Source organism: Tetranychus urticae, chromosome 2 (assembly GCF_039701765.1).
Source record: "Tetranychus urticae isolate SD_2017Ah chromosome 2, NJAU_TeUrti_SD_1.0, whole genome shotgun sequence".
NCBI lineage: Eukaryota > Metazoa > Arthropoda > Arachnida > Trombidiformes > Tetranychidae > Tetranychus > Tetranychus urticae.
The window spans coordinates 10,260,024-10,286,659 of record NC_142959.1 but is presented as its reverse complement, the minus strand read 5'-3'; the positions used below and the strand labels follow the sequence as shown (position 1 = coordinate 10,286,659).

Sequence of the window (26,636 nt, the reverse complement as noted above, 5' to 3'; positions counted from 1 at the left end):
TTATGTCACATGACAAACATGTGTGTTGCTGTGGTAACAACAGTCACTGAAATTCAGTGACTGAATAGTATTCAGTGAATATGTAAATAACTATTGCTAATGATCAAAGAGTAATGAATTAAATTACACTTATCATCATAATTTAAATTTTGTGATCTTTATTAAACATTAAACTCGTCTAGATACAATTTAATATTTGCCAAGGTAAGTCTATCTAAAATTTTTACATTGATCTGAGTTTTGATGCTGAGCTTATGCTTTCAAATTAAGATTTGTGTCTCAACTAATTTCTGACTTTCAACTTCAATTTTATTCTCATCACACGTTTTCCATCATTTTCAGTGTATTCAGCGTTTCGAGTTATGGATGAAGCTGATCCAAGTGATCCGACCGAGCTAATAAAAGAAGCCAATCGGAAACTTTTTGACTCTCTGGTGCAAGTTGTAAGTGAAAAAGCATCACTAAATTGTGATTATCACAAATATCATCATTATTTATTAAACAAGGCTAAGGAAAAGTGGACTGAAGAACAAAGAATAGCCCAACAAAGATTATTGGCTGAACAAGAAAGGGAATCAAAGAAAACTTGTCGATTCTGTGGATGCACTAAAAGGATAATAAAAATCCGTAACAAAAAAGTGAAAGGAGTTAAAAGAAAATTTTTGTACAATCGGTGTAGATTCTGTAGTAAATTAACATTACTCAACAAACAGGGTATCAGCTTATCAAAAATACCAGAAATCGAACAAACTCAACCTGTGATTACAAAGAAAGAGGATCCTAAAATAACACCGAAAAAGGTTGAAAAATTTAACAATGACAATACAATCAAAGAGCTAAATTACTTACTTAAAGGTGGTAAAGGAGGAAACAAATTAGACGTGAATCAACTACAGAAAAGTAAATTAATGGATCTTTTAATGTAAATTAACAATTTATTTCTAAGATTGAGGCTTATTTTGTACGATTTGTATTTTTTATTCCAAAATGCCTTCATTTTTTGAAATTGTAAGCCATCAATCCTATTAAATTATGGCAAAGCGTTTTGTGTTTTGTTGCGTGTGTTGGTTTGATAAAAACAGTCACTAATAATCGAAGAGTGGCAAGTATATTTAATTTATTGTATCAGTTATTGAATATAAAACACATAAATTATGAAACATTTTCAATCTTTATGCATATAGAACATAAAATTATAAAATAAAATGAGCGAATTAACTTCAAGTTTTCTGAGCATATAAAGTTATATAAAGCGTACAAGGGTGATGAACATTCAAAATTTTAGAAATGCTTTCATATGTTTATGAGACAACATTCTGTTATGATGAAGACTTTAATCAAGGAATGATTTTGTTGAATAAAGCTTGTATATTACTAAATTATTTGTCCTTTATGAATAGATAAATTAACTCAATGACCTCAAGTGAACATTAGCCATGAGTTCGTGGATAGTAAGTTTTTAAAGAGAAAGGATTTCCAGAGTACGGGTTGCGTTTGCACTTTGCAGTTATGTACGGCTGAATGTTACAACTATAGTTAGCTCTGTGTGCTGCCATAACTCGTCCGGTAGATGTTGGAATATATGCTGCTCTGAGAATCGCTTTAAATTTTGCCAGCAATGCAGCGTTTTTCATGATTTTTATTCGTCGATTCAACATAGGTCTTGCATTCGAGTATTGACAAAAGTCTCTTGTACATAGCTCATCATCATAATTTTGACGACTCACTAAATTTAGCCTCGAAATAAATCGATCCATGTAATAATCGAAATCGAAAGCAATCGCAAAACAATCACCGTCAGTTATGTATGCATTATATTTTTCCCTAGGAAATTTATTACGATCTATTCTGGATGGTCCTGAATTGGAGATATAAACGTGACCTGGAACACAATTGACAATAACGCAGTCTATGTTTTCGCATGGTATTCCTGTCAACAATGAAAGCTTTGAAGATAAAATAAGAAAATATTTTGGTTAAGTTTGAATTGAAACTTGAAACTAAATACAAAACACAATCAACTTACTTGGTCGATTAAAATTTGACTTGTATCTTTACCATCTGACCAATCAATTACAATATCATGATAACCTTCGCCTCCAATCTTGACTTTGATAGTAACTATTAAAAGTACATTGAAATAATTAACATTTATAGATATAAAAATATTAATAAACTTACCTCGGTCTTCACGAGGTTCAATATCTTCCATTGCATCTGCCATTTTCAAGAAATATAATTATCTATAAATGAGTTGAAAATGTTACTTGAAGTGTTGGAAAATAAATGAACAACAAAATTCAAAATTATGTCAAAATGAACTTAAACTTGAAGCAAAGGAAAATCAGAAATACAAATGAACCAGAACAAAGCTTTGTCTTCGAAACCAGAAAAAGGCAAACAAAGGCAGGAGCAGTATTGATCAATTTTCCCTGTCTTTGTCCCTAACTCGATACAGAGCGCTTATTTTAAAATTAAGCTTGCGCGTCTATCAATAACCGTAATAGACTCGGACTTTTGGTCTTTGTTGTATTACACTTCAACCCAGGCAACACGATGAGTAATAAGTAATGTTCACGAAATTTTCATGAATTTGTGATGAAGTCTTAAGACAATCAACTAGGCTTATCGATCCAACAACAGTGAAAAAATATTACATTATGATCATATGGGTTCGAAGAGCAAGTCTTGACTATTCATAAAAGATATTGTTTCTCTCTTATACTCTGAGCAATGCGCCATGAACTACAGATGATGATCAATCGCATTGAATTCATAGTAATCTGGTTCACTATAAAAATCAAGGAGAGACACCTATTTGCCATAAAGACTTGCAAGGTATTACATTGGTGAATAATTTCGTTCTGGTTTATTGACATTTCATTACATTTTTGATAATAAATACGCTTTTGTGGTTCACCCATTTTGGTCAATCTTTTAGTCTATGCCTTATTGAATCTCTTGCTGAGTATAAATTGATCAATTTATGTTACATGGTTATTAAGGGTGGAACACTTTACAGCTTTCGATTATTTATTTGTCCAAATAACTAAAGCCATTGTAATCACATTAAACATTTCAATGAAGGATTTTCCCTGTCATCCTCTCTGTTAAGATAACTTAACCAAACTTTTACAAGATTAAAATGAAACATCTTCTCGTCAACTTTACTCCTGTCTCCTGTCGCCTTTTCATGACAATCTCTTCGAGATCACCAATGAATCCTTTTTGCTCAGTTTTATTACTCAGACCATCATGTTGTTCAATCTCCAAATCACCAATCCTTAATAACTTGCCTGTACTTCAATCAGTAACTTACAATTACTGTCGTTTACTTTCAACTGAACAACAACAAACCTTTACAAATGAAAATAAAACATCAACATCTTTACAACCGGATAGACATCTAATGAGATATGTTGATGAATTGATTGATTATCGTGAGAAACCTCGACGAACTTGGTTAACAGTGATTAAAGTGCTCATCACGATGTTTGCTGGTGTCAACTTTGGTGCGTATATGGCTAAACTAGGCGCTCGACTTCTGGATAAATATGAGATATTTGTTCGTGCTGCAGAAGAAGACGATTAATGAATTAAAGTCACCAGGAATTTAACCAACTGTAATCAATTTGGCCTCAATAAAGTGACCTTCTTTTCACTCTTCCAACTGAGAAACTTCCATTCTTCTAGTTCAATGTTTTGTCTCACCCATCGAAGGATCGATTAATGAATTTTGCAGCTACACTGACTTCTAGTGTCTTTTTTTTGGTAAACTGAACTTGGAAAAGTGTCTTGTTCATGTAACTGTTCAATTTAACACAAAGACAAACTAAACCAAAATGGATCATATTCATTGCTTGTAATACAATTCAGTGTAAATTATCAAGCATCAGATTCAGTTGAACTCTTTCAGAACTTGAAATGAAATCCATGACATTTATGGGTTAACAAATGTAATAAAAGGTTTTATGCAAAGCTGAATGACTATTTGATAGTTTATTCACAATGTTTATCCAAACATTACATTTAACAGGGTTTCAGTGAATCGAGTATAATGTTGTCTAGTTATAACAATAATCAAATTTTACTTAATCGAAAGTATTTTCGTTTAAAAGCAGCTCACGAATCCTACGGATATATTGTACGCTAAGAGTTAAGATCATGTGGATGGAATCGGCAACAGGACTTTGCGTAATGCTGGGTCTCAAAAGCCATTGCATCTCTTGCATGTAAATCGTAATCTCCAACTCGTAATTTCAATCATCAATTGGAGAAACTTGTATAAGATTAATTAAGTAATCCCAGTTAATTGAAAAGAATTGATTGATTGTCCAATGAAATGGTTCAATGTGTTATAAGAAACGAAAACAAAACGGAATCCAATTCTAACTCTTGATGCCCAGGAAAAAAGAGCACAAAATCAATAAAATTGATTCTATGCTTTTTTGTACTTTAATATTGATTCACCGAGTAACATTGAAAGTTGTCCAAAGAATATGATTTGACTGACAGTTTGCCTCATGAACCTTGTTGATTGAAACGAAGTCAAAAATCGCTCAACAAACAGATTATCTGCCATTCCCTGATTGAAACACTGATCAATCAGCTACTCTAATAAAATACAAAATGTACAAATTGCTCAAACGATTTTGTCTAAAAATCTGAAAAATACGATCAATAAATGTGTAAAAAATTGTTTTTCGAAGATAATATCAATTACATTTATGAATTAAACTGGTAAAGGATGCTTAAAAACATCGAAATCCATTTCAATGTCAATTGTTGAATTGAATTTAACTTTGCTAAACACTCAATGTAACATCAAAAGGAATCCAGTTAATTACAAATCTATATAATTAATTACATTCCTCTTTTCAAAGAAGGAATTAACTTGGAAATGATTTGCCATAAAATTCATTAATCATGCTCATCCCTTTCATCAAACTCAATCTTTTTCATTATATTCAATACTTTCATTGAAGATTCAATATCGATCCATAAATACTGTTGTTCAGAAAATATCAGTTCAATAGTAATTCACTTTTATAAGGGAATTGATTTTCCATTGTTAATAGCGTAACCTTTCATCGATTAATTCCTCGATAATTTGTTATTCAGTCAATTATTTCCTTCGTAAATCCAAATCAAAGAGGTAAAAGTATAAATAACCTCAACATTTATCGACTTGGAACAGTTACAGATTCAATTTCCATTGATATCCAATGAAATGATCAACTGTAATAGGAAAAATAAAGTACGATTGAAATCTTAATTGTTTACCATTTTCCACTTTTTATCCAATTACGATGAATGTAAATGCATCAAAATAATTGAGTTTTCATTTCAATAAACATCATATGCTTCATCATCACTGCCATCACTGTATTTATTGATTATTTTCAACTCAATTATTAAGTTTATCATTAACAATTCATTCAGTTAATAGAGATATTCACATTAATATCTTTTGTAATGAATATGGATACAAAGCATAAACTTTATTACAATGGTGAAGCTATTATGCATTATTGAACTTCAAGCATCTTAAGATCTGATAGATTAACAATTTAATTTTTCATATTGAATTTACAATTGTGCTATCAATGTTCAATAATGCAAACGACTAAGTAACTTGAAATGTTAGAAAATAAATGAACTACAAAATCAGATTCTTTTTCAGTCGAAACTTAGATTACTGGAAAGGTCTCATTAAAAATTCAAAACTTTGTCTTCAAAACCAAAAAAGCCACTTTGAAGCACCTTCGGAATAATATCCTGGTTCAGTTTCTGGGTTTCAAAGTAAAAAAGACTCGAGTTGGATTGTATTACTAAAAAGAAACAATCAACACAATTGTAACATTTATGCACAAATTGATACAAAATGAAACAAATGGGCGAAATGGATTAATATAATTTTTTTCAAATTAGACTCTGTTAGTTTGTAGGAACATAATTAAAGAGTCCATTTGTGCGATTGAAAGATCTCTCTGATGAACAGTTTTCGAGAAAATCGAGTTCGAAGTTGAAACTTCGATCGCCTTTTGTTCATTTATGGAAGCAAATTTTCTCACTACACTGATTTCCTTTATGTAAATTTCAATGGCTAACCAGAAAATGCACTTATTCTGAGGAATGAAATTTTGTGTCTTCTGTAAAACATATAAGTTCGATTTCCAGTAAAAACGATCGCTTTCTATGTTCGTAAAAGTTAGCGAGCTGAAACTTATTATTTGTTTATAAAAATTGTTGGTTAACATCATGGATTGAATAATTTAGTTCATTAAATAACAGTTCTCTTGATTTTGGCCATTGGCATTAAAACTTTGATACTCAATATTTCGAGAATGGCATCATCTACAACCATTATTCTTTCATCAATTTGATTCTCTACTAACTAATGTTCAAATGCAATTCAATAAAGCTCCAATAGCGCATTAGATTCATGATGTTTGGGCTGTAGATGTACGAGAAACAACTTATTTAACAAAACAAACTCATTTTAACCCATATTCTGGTAAATAAACCAATTTTCTGGTTAAACTTGCAAATGAAATGCAAAGAGTACTGCAAAAGACTCGAACATTTGAGTAAAGAGTTTAGACTTGGAGGGTTTGAAGGGAAATAAAGGCTAAGTCCATCGGTACTATTAAATAATGCATCCGATGAACGGTTTTCGAAATAATTGAGGTCAAAGTTAAAACTTCGATCGCTTTTTGCTAAGCTATGGAAGCAGATTTTTTAGCGAGACTTATTTTGCTGATGTATCTTTTGATCAGCAATCAGAAAATGGTCTTATTTTGATAAATAACATTTTTTGTTTCTGTACAACAGATCAAGTTCAATTTTCAGTAAATACGATCACTTTCTGTGACCATAAGAGTTAGAAGGCTGAAACCTATTATGTGTTGATGAAAATTGTTGTTACACATCATGGATCAAATACTTTCTTGAATTTGTCGCCAGTTCTCTTGATTTTGGCCATTGGCATTGCAAAACTCGAGGCGAAATATTTCGAGAATGGCATCATCTACAATCATGATTATTGGCCAAACATTAGATTTCATTATGGGCTGTAATATATTGAGATATTTAATCATTCAAGATTCTACAAAAAAAGTTATAGCATTTTATAGCTGATGTTGCCAGATTTTAGACTTGATTTATAAAGTTGGATACAAATCTTATAAGGATAATCTTATTAGAAGGATCTTATTGAATAAATCAGCTCAGATTTTATTAGATATTCACTCATTTACTTATAATGTTATAGCCCATAATGAAATGGAATGCTTGGCCAAGAATAATGATTGTAGTTGATGCCATTCTCGAAATATTGAGTATCAAAGTTTTAATGCCAATGGCCAAAATCAAGAGAACTGTTATTTAATTGATAAAATTATTCAATCCATGATGTGAGCCAACAACTTTCATGGACAAATAATAAGTTTCAGCTCGCTAACTCTTACGGTCACAGAAAGCGATCGTTTTAACTGAAAATCGAACTTATATGTTTTACAGAAGAAAGAAAATTTTATTCCTCAAAATAAGTGCATTTTCTGGTTGGCCATTGAAATTTACATAAGGGAAATCAGTACAGTGATAAAATCTGCTTCCATGATTGTACAAAAAACTTTGCAGGTTTCCCCTTCAAACCCGATTATCTCGGAAACTGTTCATCAGACAAACCTTTCAATCGCACAAATAAACTCAGTTTGCATTTCCCTACAAATCAACAGAATCTAAATTTGAAAGAAATTGATTTTTAACCGCTTTTGCCCGTTTGTGTCAATCTGTTTAAATGTGACAATTGTGTCTTTTTAGTAACAATCCTCGGATTACACCTAAAAATAGCCAAAACAGAAAAGCCAGATTTTAACTAGAAAGTCGAGTCTAGAAAACAATTTACTTAAACTTTGATTTGTTTTAAAGTTTTGCTATGAAATTAAGTAGTTTGTTCATTATGTTTTCTTAACCTGAATGAACATTGAAATAGATCGAAATAGTAATAAAAAAACCAGAAAACATTTTGCTTTTTTTGCAAGTAAGCCTTAGAAGCCTTTAATTTTCAATTTTAGATATTTTTTGGCTGCTTTTAGTTGCACCCAGCGCTCGTTTTAAAATGTAGTCTTTTAAAGCTAAAACTAGTAAAGTTAACCCAAGAATTTAATAGCATTCGACCAGAAAAATGTAAATTGAGTCAATACTCAATGTGACTGCGATATTGTTCAGGTAAACGATATGTACATTAATACGCACACGTTTTATGTACCATTATGAACTACTAATAAAGGCCTTTTTATTTTACATCTAATTCGTTTTTCCTGTCTCTTGACATTATTCATGTAAAAGGATGAGTAAAGTGAACGTGAAAGTAATATTCATACATTTGAAGCGAGCTCATGATAAAATTAAGTCCTTCTAAAGATCACCTAGACTTATCGATCCAACAAAAGTGAAGAAATAGAAGAAAGAGAAACAAAATGCTGGTAATAATATCAACTCAATGATGATAACCGCTCGAAGATGAGATCAGATGGGTTCTTAGAGCAAGTCTCATGTGTTCAGAAGATTCAGTTTCTCTCTCTCTTATACTCTGAGCAATTGCGCCATGAACCACAGTTGATGATCAATCGCATTGCACTCTAAGTAATCTGGTTCACAGTAAAATCAACGAGAGACACCTATTTGCCATAAAGACTTGCAAGGTATTACATTGGTGATTAACAAAGCATTTTCCCTGTCATCTTCTCTGTAAGGATAATTTGCTCTTGTTTCATGCTACACTAATCACCAACAATCTCATTTCATGTTCTGAATCAACTCTGGTCAACATTGACATCACTTTTGCCAACCCTTCATCACTCTCTGACTGTTGTCTTTTGACAAGGTAACAATGGTCACCTCAATGCACAGAATTAAAATGAAACATCTCATCAACTTTACTCCTTTTTCATCTCGCCTTTTCATGACAATCTCTTCAAGATCACCAATGAATCCTATTTGCTCAGTTTTATTACTCAGACCATCATGTTGTTCAATCTCCAAATTACCAATCCTTAATGAAATGACTTTACTTCAATCAGTAACTTACAATTATTGTCGTTCATTTTCAACTGAACATCAACAAAGCTCTACCAATGAAAATAAAACATCAACATCTTTACAACCGGATAGACATCTAATGAGATATGTTGATGAATTGATTGATTATCGTGAGAAACCTCGTCGAACTTGGTTAACAGTGATTAAAGTGCTCATCACGATGTTTGCTGGTGTCAACTTTGGTGCGTATATGGCTAAACTAGGCGCTCGACTTCTGGATAAATACGAGATATTTGTTCGTGATGCAGAAGAAGACGATTGACGAATTAAAGTCACCAGGGATTTAACCAACTGTAATCAATTTGGCCTCAATAAAGTGACCTTCTTTCCACTCTTCCAACTGGGAAACTTCCATTCTTCTAGTTCAATGTTTTGTTTCACCCATCGAAGGATCGATTAATGAATTTTGCAGCTACACTGACTTCTAGTGTCTTTTTTTCGGTAAACTGAACTTGGAAAGTGTCTTGTTCATGTAACTGTTATCTTTTATCACCAAACCGAAATGGATCATATTCATTCCTTAAGATACAATTCAGTGTAAATTATCAAACACCACATTCAGTTGAACCATTTCAAACATTTAAACTTGAAATGAATTCCATGACATTTATGGGTTAACAAATGTAATAAAAGGTTTTATGCAAAGCTGAATGACTATTTGATAGTTTATTCACAATGTTTATCCAAACATTACATTTAACAGGGTTTCAGTGAATTGACTATAATGTTGTCTAGTTATAACTATTACAACTATTAATATAATCAAATGTTACTTCAATTAACTAAATTTTTGTTCTTTCAAAAATGTTATATTTAAGACGAAAATTAAATTAAATTAATGAAAATTAATCACAATAAAATGGATTGACTTCATTGTTCCAACTCGCAATATAATCATCTTAAGTCTTATAAGATTTAATTTCACTTTTTACGATTAAATGAATTCAATTTATCCGGCTAAGTCTCTGTTCAGAGTTATTTCATCAAAACTAATGGAATTACTTTTTTTTAAAACTCAGTATTATCAGATGGCTAACAATATTCTCATCATATTTGACAGTTACTCCATGTTATCCTGATAAAAAGATAAACAGGAAAACCAGAAAAAAATCAACAAAATAAAGTAAACAGCTTTTAACATCAAGTCAATTGAAGCGATTCAATCAACTTGAATCAGAGTTAATCAGGTTGAATGAAACCTGATAGTTTTGTTACCTGAATAACCTGTAAATGTTCTGACAAAATTCATAGAAAAATCAGCATAAATTGTTCAATTAGAAATGTGCAAAAAAATGAAAAAGCAACCAAAAAATGGAAGAAGTAATAAGAAGATTCCAAGTCTTTGCTCAGACTAATTAGTATACATGATTCAATTTTGCTCTGAAAAGCTTTCATTTTTTCAACTTCTCATTACCACAAAGGCAACTCTGTAATACCATGAATAAGTCAAAGGGGAAAAGTGGAATCCAAATTGAGTCAAAATGAATCAAGCTGAGTAAATATTTATTTTCAAGATAATAATCAGTTAAGCCTTTCAAACATCATTTTTCAACTCTTTTATTCCCTGATATTCTGATCTAATCCTTGTCAACAGTTCTGAATTTAAACATACTTCAATTGAGCTTTAAAATTGTATCTCTTGCACAAAATAAAAGTCAGTTTCATGAATAGTTTGCATGTTAAAAGGTTGACCTAAAGTACCAGGAAATCATCTCTAGTTACTCTTATGAAAGGTTACAAAACGGAAAGTTTAACCAGAAAATGTTAACATATGATTATGGGTATAAATGGTTGCTCTGATAGGATTTCATGGTCAGGCAAACAAATGATTTACAATAAAATTCAGGTCAATGATCAATCATGGGCCATCCATTGATCATAAATCATAGATAGACATGGTTACAGTCAAATTGCTGAGCATTTGGAAAATAAATGCTTCAAAAGATTGATTAAATAATTTTGCACTCCAAAGAATAATTCAGTCTTGTGAAAACCAAGAATTCTCAAAATCTGAATACTGTTTCACGTTTTTCAAGCTCACATTTGAGAGTATATTTAATGTAAAAATAAAATGATCAGTTGATTTGATTCAGTTCTTGGTTTCTTTAGCGATTCGTTTGCTACAATCCAATAATATATTGATATTTCTTTGAGTCTTTTTTTCAAATTTTTTCAATTTATGATTTTACTTACCTTTGAGTAAATACTGATTTATAGCAACTATTTCATGGTGAAGTTAAATAAATAGAAATGGAAAAATAGGAAAATAAAAATTTTAATATCAATCTCATTTTATTGATATTTTTCAACCATTTCAAGTGTGTGCATCAATCAACTTTTTTGTGACTTTTGACGCTCAATCTTTTGTCACAAGAAAGTGCAATCGATTTTGTGATTTTACGAAGTTCCATGTAAATCAAAATAAAGTCATAAGTTGAACGGGCGAACTACAATATTTTCAAAAAACTGTCTCGTCCAGCCATATCCAGTACTGAAGGAAGCTTGGAGTGAATCTCATCAAGTGCCGATCATTTAATCAATCAAACAGCTTTAATATGCATCTGAGTTCTGAAGAGGACTCCTCTTGTCAATTGAAACAATCAAGGAATATCATTATTCAAAACTCTAGCATTCTATCATGTTTAGTTGATATGGTTCTTTAATATAAAAACATTGCCTGGTAATAACAACTTAACTATTCTTGAATTTTTTGCTTTTCATTTCAATCCTCGAATCATTCATCATTTTGAAAATGCTCATCAAATGTTGAATCCACTTGTGGACTCTTGTCTGTATCATTGAAACATTTAATCCATCAACTGAACAAATAACATTTACTTTTGTATTATTTGGTTCCTCTTTTATTCCTTTGTCATCTGCACACCAATTTACCTTTTTATTCACCTTTAATGATGAAAATGAAAAGAAGAGACAAAAGTGTATTAATATGAATTGTACTTGACAAAATTAAGCTCAACAAAGGCAAACCTTCAACATTATTACTCCCAAGTAAACTAAATGAATGTTTATTCTGGTAAAATGAGTAATTTACTTTTCTTTCTCAATTTATACCTTAAATGTTGCTGTTAATCACTAGACGTGATCAAATTGAATTTGGTTAATTTGGAAAATTGCATTTCCAAAGTGAAAAGTTCCAAAAGTTATCATCATTAAAGTGGATAAATTGCTGATTCTGGGTTTGTTTGGGTTATAATTGAATCAATAGATTGATCTGATTAGATATCATCAGCAATTGTTAGCTTTTTAAATCACTATCAAGTCAAACACTCATGAATCCTCTGATCCGTTTATTGGGAGATTTGATTAAACTACGGATTTCCAAATCATTCTGATCAACTTCTTATTGAATTAAATGAATGTTGCATGTTCAAGTTATTGATTGATACAATATGATGACTGTTGATACAGGTAAATATTGACATGGTCAAGTTACCTTAAGATATCAACTGAACAGAATCAGAAATAGTCAATTGTTACAAGACAATAAATTGAGTTATTTCATCTTTTCCAGTCTCTTTTATACAATTAATCATGTAATCACATTTACTAAATCAAAGGGATTGTCTAGAGTCTATAAATGACAATTTATATCTTTGATTGTCTTGAATCTAATTCGGACATTTGGCTTTTTTTGATCATCAAACATTCATTCAACATTAAATAATGACTTGGAAGCAGTAAAATAACAATAAAGGCAACGATAAAAGCAAAGCATTACCATTGGCAATCAATGGCGCGATGAAATATTAACATGGATTTAGTTAATTGTTGCCTGTTGGTTGAAATTAACATGAAACCAGTTTCAACGGTTATCCATCATTATCATCTTGTTTCAAGTCTTTAGACCTTGTTAATGGGCAAATTAATTATGGATAACAATCTGGGTTTTATAACATCATCATCCATGTTCAGCATGATAATGAAACAAATGGTAATGTAAAGTGATGAAAATTGTGACATGAAAATGGTCATGAAAATTTGGAAAGCTCAATTTTAAATCTAGTTTACACTTGACTCTCAACGTTTATTAATATTAATGTATGTAGCAAAAGATTTGCCTTGTGATTTAAATTTTAATATCTCCAAATGTAATTCTGAGTATATTTAAATTACTTTCCTGCCACTTGAAACTGTCAGAAGTGAATTTACATTGACAACAATTGTAAACGTGAATGTATTAAGTTGTCAATTTCAGCTTGACTGTTAAAAGTCAAGTTTAATCTACATTGTGAATGAATGCTCAAAGCATTGTCATTTCAAACTGTCCATTTGGTTTGATGTTGGACATTTTTATAAACTAATAAACTGATGTTCAAAAAATAATCACTGCTGTCCGCTTGTTATAAAAATAACGAAGTACAAAATGTAATAAAATGTCTGTATCACAGGAAATCTTGTTTCTGATGGCTAATTGAGTCTTGATTGGACAAATTACCAATGCTGCAACCATCTTTCCCAATTAAAGAGGCTTTGTCGACTGTCAATGGCTTGTTTGTGAGGAAGTCTTTGTAAGGTGATTCAAAATGGTTGCTTATCATTCTCAGATGTTGCTGCACTTGTTATTGTATCATAATTTTTACCAAAAGCAACCAAAGTACACTGAACCATTCATGTTTTTTACCTTTGAAATGGAATAAATAGAAAGAAAAGCTTTTTCATTTATATCAGTAAATAACCTTAGGATATTAACATGACAGTTTCTCACATGAGAATAACTAACCTTAAAGATGAGATGATAAAAATGTATTGATCCATGATATGGGTTGTATAATCAAAAGGTACCACCAGAAGAGTTCATCAAGTTTACCAGAAAATATGACTTTACCATACTTGGATTGAACGAATTAATGACTACATGGCGATGACTATTAAATGTTGAAAGGATTAATAATGGGATTATATATCCATTTGTTGAAAGATAATCACAGTTGGAATCAAAATTTCGAATTTTCATTTCAGTTGATTCCAGTGGTGCCATCTAATTTACTAGATAACAAGTTTAATTCTCATCAATTGCGATCAACAATTGTTATTGTTCAATATTTGATAAACAAAAAATCAATTACAACATAATGGAAAAATGATTAACAGGCAAATTCCTGATTATCTGGTAATAAAATTTCCTCAATTGTGGTTTAATGGCTTTTAAAGTTCATCGATACCTAGAAACTTCTGAATTGGCTGATAGATGTCAGTCATTAAATTACCGAAAGTAACCATTGCGAGATTAGTATTCCGTAATTGGGTAAACAATAAAAGAGGAAGTATGAAATGTTATAAAAAATAACGTTTAAATTGAAGAAATCATTCAGAGGTTAATTTTCTCTTTCTTTTCTTTCTATGGTCAATTGATGTGAAAAAAGCTCTAACATTGGTTGATGAAACTAGCGCATTACATCAGGGATTAAACGCTATTGAGTCAAACACTTCCTTTAAATGGAGACCCTCTTCAGTATTGAAAAAAATGAGGGCAATGATTCGTTGCATAATGTTGAACTTCAATATCTATGATCTCCTCTGTTCCTGCGAATACTTTTTACCTGGCAATATTATTAGTGAGAAAAGGACTCTTCTCAAAGCCTAAAAATGTTGAAATGTCATGTTTTTTAGGTTCATTACCTGATCCTTTTCATTGTGTTTGGATTGTCCCAAATAAATATCGATAACATCGATAATATTGATATCGTAAATTTTTCATATCGATATTTTCGATGATATTATTTTAATATCGCCCATTTTTTTACCTTGTCGTGCTATCTGTTACTCTTTGCTCTTACCTCTTTATAAGTGTTTTTTAGACTCTAAAGTTTTTGGCTTGACTCAAGCCACTTGAGTCAAGCAAAAGCTTTTCTTTATTTGAATTTCCTACCATTTCCTACATATCGATACCATCTTTCAAAGTATCGATACGTATTGCTAAGTGAAATATCAATATTATTATACTCGTATCGTATCGTGCAACACTATAAGTGTTCCCATCCATCAATCATCCATTAAATCATTTGATTGTAATTAGTTCATCTTAAAAATGGGACAAGCGTCGAGTCCAACCACATCCGCATTACGGGCACTCTCAATGGAATTTAAATCTCTTCAAGAAGAACCAGTGGAAGGTTTTAGTGTTAAATTAGCAGATGAGGATAATCTATTTCAATGGGAAGTAGCCATTTTTGGCCCTCCGCATACGCTTTATGAAGGTGGCTATTTCAAGGCAAATATGAAGTTCCCTGTCGATTATCCATATTCGCCTCCAACACTTAAGTTCCTTACTAAAGTTTGGCATCCTAATGTGTATGAGAATGGAGATTTATGTATATCTATTTTACACCCCCCAATCGATGACCCACAAAGTGGTGAACTTCCTTGTGAAAGATGGAATCCAACTCAAAATGTTCGGACTATTTTACTGAGTGTTATTTCCTTGCTGAATGAACCAAACACCTTTTCACCAGCCAATGTGGATGCATCAGTTATGTACAGACGATGGAAAGATTCATCAGGAAAAGACAAAGAATATGAAAATATCATTAGGAAACAAGTTGCTGCCAGTCGATATGAAGCAGAGAAAGATAATGTTGTTGTTCCAACAACAATTGAAGAATACTGTATCAAGTATAAATCAAAGCCACCTGAAATGGAAGCTGATCTAGCTGATTTTTATGATGATGACTATGAAGATATGGATGATGATCTCGATGAAAGTGATGAAGGTTAGAATGAATACACAATCAAATTTGTAAATTTACCTAACCTTCCAACCAAACCATGATTAAGCCTAAATCAATTGTAAATTCAACTGTTGAATATAATGATATAACTAATATAAATATGAAACTTAATAAAATTTGATTCATTAGCTATTTATTTAAAAGCTGATATTTTAAACGAACTGGAAAATGTTTTGAAATCAACCTTCGATCATTGATAGATAATGAAAAACGATTAATTCCCATTGATTGATGCAACCACTTCCATGTTGGAAGCTCCATCTCAACCCAGACTTGTCCTTTAACTTGTATCAACAGTTAAATGCATAATGAAAAGTGTGATTGCCTTAGTCAATTAGTAATTAATTATTCTTCTATTTTGTCATTATTTTGCTGTATATTGTCAAATAGCAATGATTACTTTTATAATAATGTTGCCAACAAATGTTTTCAAGGTAAAAGTGTTGAACAATTGTAGGAAACGGTTCAACTTTAGTTGACTAACAAAAATTGTCGACCATCTGCAATTTCAGTGTTTGATATTGTAATTCAAGAATTGGTGTTTAATTTGAATTTCTAGATTCCAGTTTAAATTAAATTTGGATTTGTGGATGGTTAATCTGTGTTAAAAGTGCCCTAAATCATAGGAAAAGTTACTCCAGTCTTTTTTACCATAACATGTCTTCCTTGAGTCATCCATACCCTATAGTAACAACGGTGGCTTCATATGTTTTCAACTTACTCGACATAATCAAAGTTGTTAGTATGGTTAAAGGATTTATTTACATTTCCATCTCATTTTTTCTATTACATTTACACCATTACCAAACTGTACAATGTAAATTACTAGCCAGCAGCTATATAACCAAGATTTTGATACTTTGAAAAGTTTATATCTTATTTTTACTTCATTTTTATTTTTTTAACTGGTGTTTGGTGTTTGTTTTTAAATCCACCGAGCCAAGTCAACAACGAAATAACTCTCCAGGATGAGTTATAATAAAGATCAACGACCATCATCTAGTCATGAGGATGAAATACCAACTGTGACGGTTAAATCATCCAACAAAATGGATAGCAATTCAAGCCTAGAAAGTGGATCACCAGGAGGTAAGAACAAATTTTGATAATGTTTCTATCTTCTCGTTGGCTCATACCTTCATCTTAAATCTACCGCTCATTTGAATTTAACTTAATATTCGATTATGAAATAATCAAAATAATCACCAACACATGTAGATGTCCAATAGAGCAGACGATTAGTCAGTGTTAAGATAGTGCTGGTATCTACTGACATCTCAATCTGTTATGACTTAGGCTTAGCAACTTTGTGACTTAACGACGACTGGTAACTCATCAATATTTTGTAATATGAATTGGTTTCCAAATTATATTGTCTACAATGATTAGATACAGTTTCGGTAACCTTTGCAATCAATTACTGATTAATTCATAGTCACATCAGTCTCCATGCTCAAATCACTAAGATTTTTCTTATTCACATGGTCTGCCTGTATAGAGGGACCATTGATATCTTTTGCCTCTCAAACTGTGGGCTAGCTTTTTCTCTCTGTTTATTTTCATAACATTTGCTTTATTCATGTAATTATTGATTTGACGATAAATTGTCATCAATGATGAAGATTGTCTCCCTCTCTTCTTTGCCTCTTCTGTTGCCAATTTCATAGTTTTATAATCTTTCCCTTTACTGTATTTCATTATAAACTCTTTCACCTTCATCGTCTCAAGTCACATTGCATCTTTTACTCGTCACTTTGCTTTTACATCTGTTTAATGCAAGAACCTTTAATCATCACTATTACAATTGACATCGCCGCAGATATCATTAAAAACATCATAACTAGGACAAAATTATCTAACATGTTCATTCTTGACCCAGTGTTTAAGCCTTTTCAATTTCAACAATCCCTTGTCCATGGTTCAATTGTTTTCAATTGCTTCCACCAATCTTGTCATCAATCTTGTCATTGTTTCTCAGTTAAACCTTAGTCTGTTCACTTCAAAGTCAAGTTAAACAATCACTTTTCGTGGACAACTTTAACAGTCAAGGCTGATCGTATGCTAATCAAGATGAGTCCCGTTAGTGTCAAGTTGTTTCTCTCCTCGTTATTGATCAATAAATGCTGGTTAGTTTTGTGTTTTTTCATACAATTTTGTTTTAATTATTTAACGTTGATCAGTCAACTTTTAGTCACTAATATAATTGACTTGTTGCGATCTAATTCACTAAGTTTGCGGGTAAATCACCGACCAGATTAGCAAATTATTTCATTGTGACATCAACTTGATGTCATTTTGAGTAGACAAAGATTCAACTTTTTAGGCATTTCTGGTGTATTCCGTTCAGATTTGTCGCTCAATCATTATCAATAGATAGACTTGATTATCTAATCAAACTTTCCTAGTTTCAGCTTTAATTACCTTATCTTTGCCACAGAACATTTAAATGACAATTAGTCTGTTTCAAATGAAAGATTTACCTGTAAATAAGAGTCATAAAAGCTATTTTCCACTGTAATTCAATCCTAAACTTTTCATAACATTAATCAACAACAACAGCTAAAACTAGTCAACTGTAATTTAATAGTAATCGTTTCTAATTCCGTTTTTTTATTTCTCCAATGGTTTCAGAATCAGACAACAAACAATCAAAATATGGTTTCCAGGAGTTAATTGCTCGAATCCGGATCGCCTGCAAATTTACCAAACCTAAAAGACCTGAGAGTGAAATTCATGCCGATACGGTTGGTAGTGGTATCGGTGGTGAAAACTATTCATTGAATGAATTACGGAAACTCAGTAGGAAAGAGTCAACTCTCCATAAACCGATGGCCAACAGTTACCAACGTCAAATCAGTGCATCCTCTTCAAGAGCTATCATCGGAGGTCAAGGCTACCATCTTAACCTGGGTCCATCTGATTCAAACTCAACTACACGAAATTACATTATTGCTGATGGAAAGATACATTTTTGGAAAAATTTTGGCTATGAGCCAGAGGTTGGTTCCTTTATAACAATGTTTACGGATATTTTTAACCAGTCAACCTTTGATTTTCGCTGTCTCTTCTCAATCTTTGACGCTGTCATTAATTTCATCAAACTAATCCCAATGTCCTTTAGGTGTTGATTTGTTTCAAACAATTTGGGCTTTGCATCCTCTTGCTGATTTTTACCCACTAATTTATCATAATTTGATGATTCTTTGTTTCCTTTGAAAAACCTTGATTCTAATGGGAAAGCAAAGAGCAAAGATTGTATTGAATAGTATTACTTTCACTTTAACTACTTTTATTAAGGCCTTACAGGTAATTACATTGAAATCCAAGATGTAATTGTCTTGTTTCTATACTGGACAAGTGCATTTTTGATTATTTAATGACCCTACTCTTGGTGATTAAAATATAGTTTAAACTTGTTTCATAATTTCATGTTTTCAACAAGTTAACCTTGGAATCAGATTTTCCCTGATACTTTTCATTCCATTTTTTGCATGGTGATGATCATCAATCGATTTAATATTAAATTTGTAAATTTGAATCCAGCTCCACCTTAACAACAACCCAAAACATCAACAAAAATGAGATTTGTTTAATCATGTCTGTTGACTGAAAAAAACAATCTCACTGTTGATTTGAATCTATTACGACGAAACAATAGATTTCAGATTTACCTGATTTCAAGTGTAACACATATCCTGCTGACAATTGAGAATCAAAGTGTTTGTAATCAACAAATCACAATTTTTTAATTCACAATCGTTTATGCCATTGAAATTAACATTTATTCCATTTGTTGGCTTAACGCAATTCAATAGACTCGTAATTATTCATAGCAAACAAGTGTTTCTGTTTCTCATTTTGTTTTCAATTCACACTTTTCTGGTTTACCTTTAATCAATTTGTTTCAATCTAACTCCATCCCACTATTTAACTTCCTCATTCAGTCTAACTTGATTAACTCAACTCTTTTGCAAACATTCAACTCGATTTATTGATCATAAATGATGAAATAACCAATAACGCAAGTTTATGAATCAGCAATAAATATAATGAAATACATTGAAAATTGGTTAATGATAAGGCGCTTAATTATGCTTCTTTGATTGATCTAACAAAATGTTGCTTTGTTTGTTGGTAAACAAGAAATTATTATTTAAACTGATCAACCAACCATGATTAACTTTTCATTTCAGGATTCGTTGATTGTTTAATCAATTGAGTAAGAACAGCCTCAAGGTTTTCATTGATCCAAATGACCTTTTTAACCAACCTTAACATCTTTTATTAATCAACTCTTTTATTTATCATTCATCAGGGTCATCCTTTTGTCAAAGCAGCTCATGATACTGATGGAGAGGCGATTGCGGCTATAATGCACAGACAATGGCGAATGCAACCTCCAAGGATTGTAGCTTTAATTATATCCAATGTCGACTCTTTAAGAGATTGGTCCAATCCACGGCAAATCGATAATTTCAAGAAGGGATTGATAAAAGTATGTTTGCCCAAATTTCCGCAAACATTTCCTTTGATTGTCATCTTTTATTAGTTATTTTATGCATAATCGTTCATTGTTACTTCCAAATTTGAGGCATTGATTGATTTGACTGATATGGTCAGCTAAAAATTAGCTAAGAAATTGGATTTGTCTCTCATTATAATCACCTTCTTTGATGGATTTGATCCGAGTTTCATCATTAACTTTCATGGTTAAATTCATTACATACTATATTTCCAAAAATAACTCAGACTCAATCAGAGCTTGATGAAAGGAAGCATTGATCTATTTCTGATTACAGTTTTATGATAATCACACATATTCCTAATTTAGATTACATTCAACAGTATCTACCTTTTTGTTCGAATTTGGTTTACTAACCTTTGAATTTTGATTCTATCTAATCAGGCAGCCAATACAACAAATATGTGGATATTTACAACTGGAACTAATTTAGGAGCCTCTAAAATAATTGGTGATGCTGTTAGCAATGAAATTAAAGAGCGTCAATCGTTTCATTGCCATCCATCTCATAGTAAATCAGAAGGAAGAGGTATCACCAAGCCACCGAATCTTAATTTTATTGGCATTACAAGGGAAGATGCAATAAAATATGCTGACCAATTAGGTTCCGATAAGGTATTATTTAAACAAACATGGCTACATATCAACTTTGCTAATCATTTGTATTTTTCAATCTTTCATTTTTTGACCATAGACTGATATCAACATTGAAAATCAAGGAAATATCCCAGAAGAAGGAAAATATGATCTTAATCCAGATCATACTCATTTCATTGTAGTTCGAGATAGCACAATTAACAAAACAGGAATCAATTTATTCGTCCTTCGATTAATGGGTTTCCTCTCAACTGTAGGCGGTTGTGATTTTATTCGTGAAAATGTTGAAACAGATTTACATACAAAAATCAAAGATGTACCCGATTTATGTTCATTAACTAACATGGAAATTCCAGTTGTATCCATTGTTGTTCAAGGAGGCTACGATTGTGCTCGTTTGGTTGTTGACTGTTTGAAAAGACAGTATCCAGTTGTTGTTTTAAAAGGTTCAGGAGGTTTAGCTGATCTTCTTGCCTTTGCCTATTCAGAGCTTGAACAAAGGGCTCGTGAAACAGGACCTTGGGGAACATGGGATCCGGAATATGTTGAAAACTTTCTCAAACCTGAATTGGTTACAAAGATCGCCCATTTTTTCCCTAAACTTAGAGAAAATGTACTCACCAGAAACCTATTTCGTGATCGAATATTGGAATGTGTTCGTCTGGCCAAGCAAAATAGCCTATCATTTATTACTGTACTTAATATGCACAATTATTCTGAATGTAAATTGGAAAACTTATCTGTTTATTTATTGCGTGCTCTTTTTGCCTCTAAACCTCGAAGCAGTAATCGAGTTCATGATTATTCCCGGTCAACTCATGAAGGTTCAACAGTCTCTGATGACAAAATATTGAAAGAACTGTACTTAACGCTGGATTGGAACTGTCCTGATGTCGCCTCTTCAGAGGTTTTACACCGAGATCCTACCTATGTTGTACGCCTACAAAAGGACCTTTTTCAATCTGCATTACTCCGTCCCGATCGAGAAGAATTTGTTGATCTATTTCTATCTAATGGTTTCCGATTACATAAATTTGTCACACCAACTCGTCTTCGTCGACTATTTAAACACATTTATGAAGAAGAGTTTTTCCATACCGTTTGTTGGGAAGGAGTTTTAGGCCATAGTTTACTTTCACGTCCTTCTAAACATTTTATTGACACTGATCTCAATTGGTTAATTGAAACTTGTACTGGTTTCAACAATTTTGTCAACTCTGATCACCTCTACTACAATGTTATGTCCATGTATGTTTATAATGCTGCTTCAGCTGAAAGGAAAGCTCTCGCCATATTAACTCTTTGGGCAATATTCAGTTCTCGCCATAAACTTGCTAAAACCCTTTGGAAACATTCTGATCAACCCATTCATCTGGCTTTGGTTGCCTCAATGGTTTATAGTCGTTTGTCATCTTACGTAGGCGATACAAATGTCAAGACAGATTTAAAAAACTATTCCCGAATCTTTGCCGAAATGGCAACAGGAGTTTTAGACGATTGTTACAATGATGCGACCTGTAGAGCATTTGATGTTTTATCTGAAGAAAGTCCCGATTGGAACTATAAAACTGCTGTTGACATTGCCTCCAATGCTAGGACCAAAATTTTCCTAGCTCATCAATGTTGCCAAAAATGGTTAACAGACACTTTTCTCGGTGATATACGAATAAGAGAGTTAGGTTGGGGTGTATTTACTTTACCGGAATCATTTAAGATAATTGTATGTGCTTTCCTTATTTTACCGATGTTTATTTGGGTTCGATTCAAACCTAGATCTTCTCGTGGTGTAGTTGAGGAGCAAGAAGACGATGAAAAAGATGGCCAAGATAATCAAGGAGGAGATGAAGTCGGTGGATTAATGAACTCAGGAGCTGGTGGTGAAAATTTAGCACAAATGGCAGCTAAAACGGCTGGTAAAGCTGTTTCTGGTGTAATAAACATTCGCGGCGCTGATTACGTTACTTTGATAAGGGATCGTGAAGTTTTCATTCGTCAACAACCTCCATTATTAACTATGATCAAATTAATGTGGTCTGCTCCAATTACAAAATTTCACACATTTCAAGTATTCTACATTGCTTACTTAGTCTTATTTTCAATTGCCGTTCTTTATCCGTCTTGTGGTAATCAAACACTTGATTACACGGTCTGTGTTTGGACTTCACTGATTGTCATGGAACATATTAGACGAACTTGGATTCTCTACAAAAAATATACTTCCATACCTTTGGTTTGGAAATGTATAGAGATATTTCTTATAATTATTTTTATCATTGTTTATACAACTTACACTGCTGGTCTTAATCTTAAATTTCTTACTCTTTCACCATATGGTCGTAAAGTTGTTTTGAGCGTTGCTCTCTTATACTTCTATTACCGTTTAATTGCCATGTATTTGCCTATTTCACCTACTTTGGGTCCTCTTTTGTACCGTTTACGGTTAATGGTAAGTTTCGAGTTTATCAAGAATTGCGTTAATTTTAAAACATTTCATTTACTCTATTGTTCTTTTACATTTCAGATTGGAGTTGATTTTCTCAATTTCATGCGGATGGCAATTGTGATTATCGTATCTGGTGGAGTTGTTATGCAAGCTCTACTTTTTCCTGATCTCGATCTTACTCTGGATGTTGTCAAACAAGCGTTCCATCGAGCTTGGTTTTCCCTCTTTTTAACTCCGGTCGGAGATCTCTCCGCTGATTCTAAGTGCAAAGCATATCCAGCTCATCGAAACGATCCTTCTACCTGCTATGCAGGAAAATGTAAATTACATTGATTTTTTTCAATTATCATTGAATTATTGTGTTTTTCTATGTTTATTTAATTTTCTGTTTTCTTTTCTAGATAATAACACAGCTAATCCAACACTGTGTCCAGATGATGATTTATGGTCATATATTTTTGCAATTCAATATTTTGTCCTGTTAAAATTGATTATGATGACTCTGTTATATGCCTTATTTTCAGCCACAGCTTCTAAATTAGAAGGTAGAACTGAACAAATTTGGAAATATCAACGTTATATTTTGGTAGTCGACTTTGCCAATCGTTTACCTTTACCTGCACCATTAAGCATCTTTTGTTACATTTATTTTGTACTAAAATGGATTTTTAGAACCTTGTCTTGTTATTACTGTTTCAAATGGATGAAAAACCGCGAAGGAAAAAATCAACCAGATGGAGCATTCGGTGAAGCAGATACTAAATATAATATGAAATTATCTGAAGAAGACTACAATTTCTGGAGACATTTAGCTCGACAATATGCAAACAAAGCAGAGAAAAACCAAGAAGAAAAGGATATTATCAAGAAACAGTGGGAAGGAGTTCAATCTCTAGCTGAAGAGATTGAATATGAGAAACGGCTGATGAAAAAGATAAATACTCGAGTCTCTGAACTGGAACGAATGATGACACTTTCCCATGTATACCTTGAAAACATTAAACACATTTCATCTCTTAAATTTGGTAACCTGGATGCCTATGGATCTTCACCTTCAACAACAAAATCATTCCATCACATTCTCTCAAGACAAAGTCCATACCCAGGAACGCGAGTTCAAAGGATTCCTGTACCAGATAAATATGTTCCTTGGGAAGTTATGTGGATCGATTATGATCCAGTAGCATATACTAAACAAAAAATGGACTTTCCACAAAACTTTCAGCACAATGTTGATGAAGATATTCTGTTTCTGCGAGAGTACAATATTGAACAAGTTACTTCTAAATTACCTGTTTTCAATTGGAATAGTTCATCAACAAATCCTGCTGGTATAACTATTGATAGAACCTCTTGGATTACCAAAGATGGCTGCACCAATTTAGTTTATAGTCTAGACTCTGGCATACCGAGAAATCCATTTGGTCGAACTGGATTGAAAGGAAAAGGATCTTTACCACGTTGGGGTCCAAATCACTATGTAATGTTTGTGATTACTCGATGGCGTACATCGAGAATTGTTTCAACTGGTAAACTTTTTGAATTTATTGTTGAAAAAAATTTACCTCGCTGGGATCAAATATCACTGCCAAATGTAAGATATTTTCATTTGTCTATTTTCATAATTTTGATACTTTATTATTAATGACATTTCAATTTACTTTTAGCGTTTTGTTCCTGGTGATAATTGGTATGGAGACTTACAAACTTTATTCAATGTTCCTGATGACCAACAATGGACTAATGATGAAAATGTTGAAGCCTTTTTTACTAATTGCTCTCTATCCAATACAAATAAACCTGCTGAATCAGAGGACACAGTTTTGGTCAAGTTTATCAAAAATGATGCAACCTACATGGATGATCCATTGAACACTGATATGGCATGGAAAGAATTGGTTTTAATTCATGTTCATTTTACTGGAAACGATGATCTAGACAAAAAAATGACGCCTTCATTAAACTGGAGAATCATAACTGAAGATGTCTTTCTCAAATTACCTTCTGGTCAATCGACCATTCTTCAATCAGTAACCAACAAATTACAAGCAACAATCATTTGATTTGAACCGTCCTTTAAAATTTTCATAATAATCATCACCAAGCATAAAATGTAAAAGTACCAAAAGTTATTAATTCACAAATACCGGTGACAACGATGAATCTTTAATTTAACCTTGATTATCTCATCTTCAAATGAAAACGCAAAACAATGTAAACATTTCTCTTCTCAATTACTAGATAATTCAATTTATCTTGATTAGCAATTTTTATTCTTGTAATTAACTTCTCTTGATTGGTTTCTGTTAACTGATTCAAGTTTGCTGGCCTTTAATCTCTTCAAACACAAACAACAAAATCTGTGATAATTTGTACAAATTTATTTTCTGTTTACTATTCATCAAGTTTCCAATGTAAACTTGAAAGATCCTAACACAATTTATATTGTGCTGATGGATATTAATTGTTCATCATAATCAGCATAATAATCTCGCAATGTTTAACCTTTTCAAAACCATTTAAATTCATTGTAATCATTTGGCGTTTTTTGTTCACATTAAATCTCATTTATCATACGATTAAATAAAAATATTTTGATGAAGCAAAAGCCATAAATATTGACCATAATTTATAAAAGAAAGCTGATTAAGTCAATCATTCGAAAGCTATTAAGAAGCAAAACCAAAAAATAAAGAGCATTCTTGGATTTATTAATATAATCACGAAAGATCGAAATAAATAAATTGATTAGAACTTAACACTTGCAAATGAACAACCATCGAAGTTAATCAATAAGTCGATATGTGTTCACTTATAAATAAATACATCACTAAAATGGTGTATTCATTTATCTGTGTCATTCAAAACTGACTTATATTATAGTTTGGTTAAACAATAATCTCATCCGTTAATAAGTCTTGTAATAAATTGAATCAATGTTTGCGTTTTTTAATTGTCGCTTCATATGCACCATTCTAGAATCCATAAGTCGATTCATTCCCTTCCAGGTTAAGGCATTAAGTAAGAAATCTTTTGGTTTATTAGGTGATGATGACAGTGATGAAGATACTCTTAAATCCCTCCAAGTCCTGGAAAATATTGGATTAGCCCTGATCAGGTATGCAATGAATCCAGTCAGATTCAATTATTGAACTTGAGATTTCTTTTGTATTTATTCTTATTCCTCAGCTTTTTGTGGTTCATGGTCTGTATGTATCAA

General features: G+C 32.0%; 3 protein-coding genes and 2 long non-coding RNA genes across 6 annotated transcripts; 3 read left to right on the top strand and 2 right to left on the bottom strand.

The window, feature by feature from the left end:
• The first annotated feature begins 71 nt into the window (after positions 1-71).
• Positions 72-1,046, top strand: LOC149093859 (uncharacterized). The gene is made up of 2 exons (XR_016198640.1): positions 72-204; positions 343-1,046. It is a non-coding gene; the product is annotated as an uncharacterized LOC149093859 (long non-coding RNA).
• Positions 1,047-1,095: 49 nt separating this feature from the next.
• LOC107359429 (uncharacterized) lies at positions 1,096-3,169 on the bottom strand. The gene is made up of 3 exons (XM_015925915.3): positions 2,182-3,169; positions 2,027-2,121; positions 1,096-1,946 (listed from the first exon to the last, which is right to left on the bottom strand). The coding sequence occupies exons 1-3, from the start codon at positions 2,222-2,224 to the stop codon at positions 1,431-1,433; spliced, it is 654 nt and encodes a 217-aa protein (XP_015781401.2). The 5' UTR covers positions 2,225-3,169; the 3' UTR covers positions 1,096-1,430.
• A 9,934-nt stretch (positions 3,170-13,103) lies between these two features.
• LOC107359802 (uncharacterized) lies at positions 13,104-13,986 on the bottom strand. Its single transcript, XR_001568161.3, has 2 exons — positions 13,847-13,986; positions 13,104-13,747 (listed from the first exon to the last, which is right to left on the bottom strand). It is a non-coding gene; the product is annotated as an uncharacterized LOC107359802 (long non-coding RNA).
• A 397-nt stretch (positions 13,987-14,383) lies between these two features.
• LOC107359801 (ubiquitin-conjugating enzyme E2 R2) lies at positions 14,384-16,015 on the top strand. The gene has a single exon (XM_015926370.3). It carries the CDS (start codon positions 15,155-15,157, stop codon positions 15,839-15,841), a length of 687 nt encoding a protein of 228 aa, XP_015781856.1. The 5' UTR covers positions 14,384-15,154; the 3' UTR covers positions 15,842-16,015.
• Positions 16,016-16,128: 113 nt separating this feature from the next.
• Positions 16,129-26,032, top strand: LOC107359800 (transient receptor potential cation channel subfamily M member-like 2). 2 transcript variants are annotated; one of them, XM_025160359.2, is made up of 9 exons: positions 16,129-16,288; positions 16,414-16,943; positions 18,486-18,853; positions 20,170-20,349; positions 20,761-20,991; positions 21,071-23,419; positions 23,495-23,735; positions 23,818-25,010; positions 25,084-26,032. In XM_025160359.2, exons 2-9 carry the CDS (start codon positions 16,823-16,825, stop codon positions 25,477-25,479), a joined length of 5,079 nt encoding a protein of 1,692 aa, XP_025016127.1. In that variant the 5' UTR covers positions 16,129-16,288; positions 16,414-16,822; the 3' UTR covers positions 25,480-26,032. The 2 variants fall into 2 exon arrangements, with proteins under 2 accessions (XP_025016127.1, XP_015781855.1); XM_015926369.3 differs by lacking the exons at positions 16,129-16,288; positions 16,414-16,943 and adding an exon at positions 17,097-17,980.
• Positions 26,033-26,636: the final 604 nt, after the last annotated feature.

Bases quoted from the DNA above. Each gene is read 5' to 3' on its own strand.
- LOC107359429 (XM_015925915.3), bottom strand. From the start codon at position 2,224: ATGGCAGATGCAATGGAAGATATTGAACCTCGTGAAGACCGAG. The intron at 2,122-2,181 runs GTAAGTTTATTA...TACTTTTAATAG, and splicing joins TGAACCTCGTGAAGACCGAG to TTACTATCAAAGTCAAGATT. The intron at 1,947-2,026 runs GTAAGTTGATTG...TTATCTTCAAAG, and splicing joins GTCAAATTTTAATCGACCAA to CTTTCATTGTTGACAGGAAT.
- LOC107359801 (XM_015926370.3), top strand. From the start codon at position 15,155: ATGGGACAAGCGTCGAGTCCAACCACATCCGCATTACGGGCACTCTCA.
- LOC107359800 (XM_025160359.2), top strand. From the start codon at position 16,823: ATGAGTTATAATAAAGATCAACGACCATCATCTAGTCATGAGGATGAA. The intron at 18,854-20,169 runs GTTGGTTCCTTT...ATCATTCATCAG, and splicing joins ATTTTGGCTATGAGCCAGAG to GGTCATCCTTTTGTCAAAGC. The intron at 20,350-20,760 runs GTATGTTTGCCC...CTATCTAATCAG, and splicing joins TCAAGAAGGGATTGATAAAA to GCAGCCAATACAACAAATAT.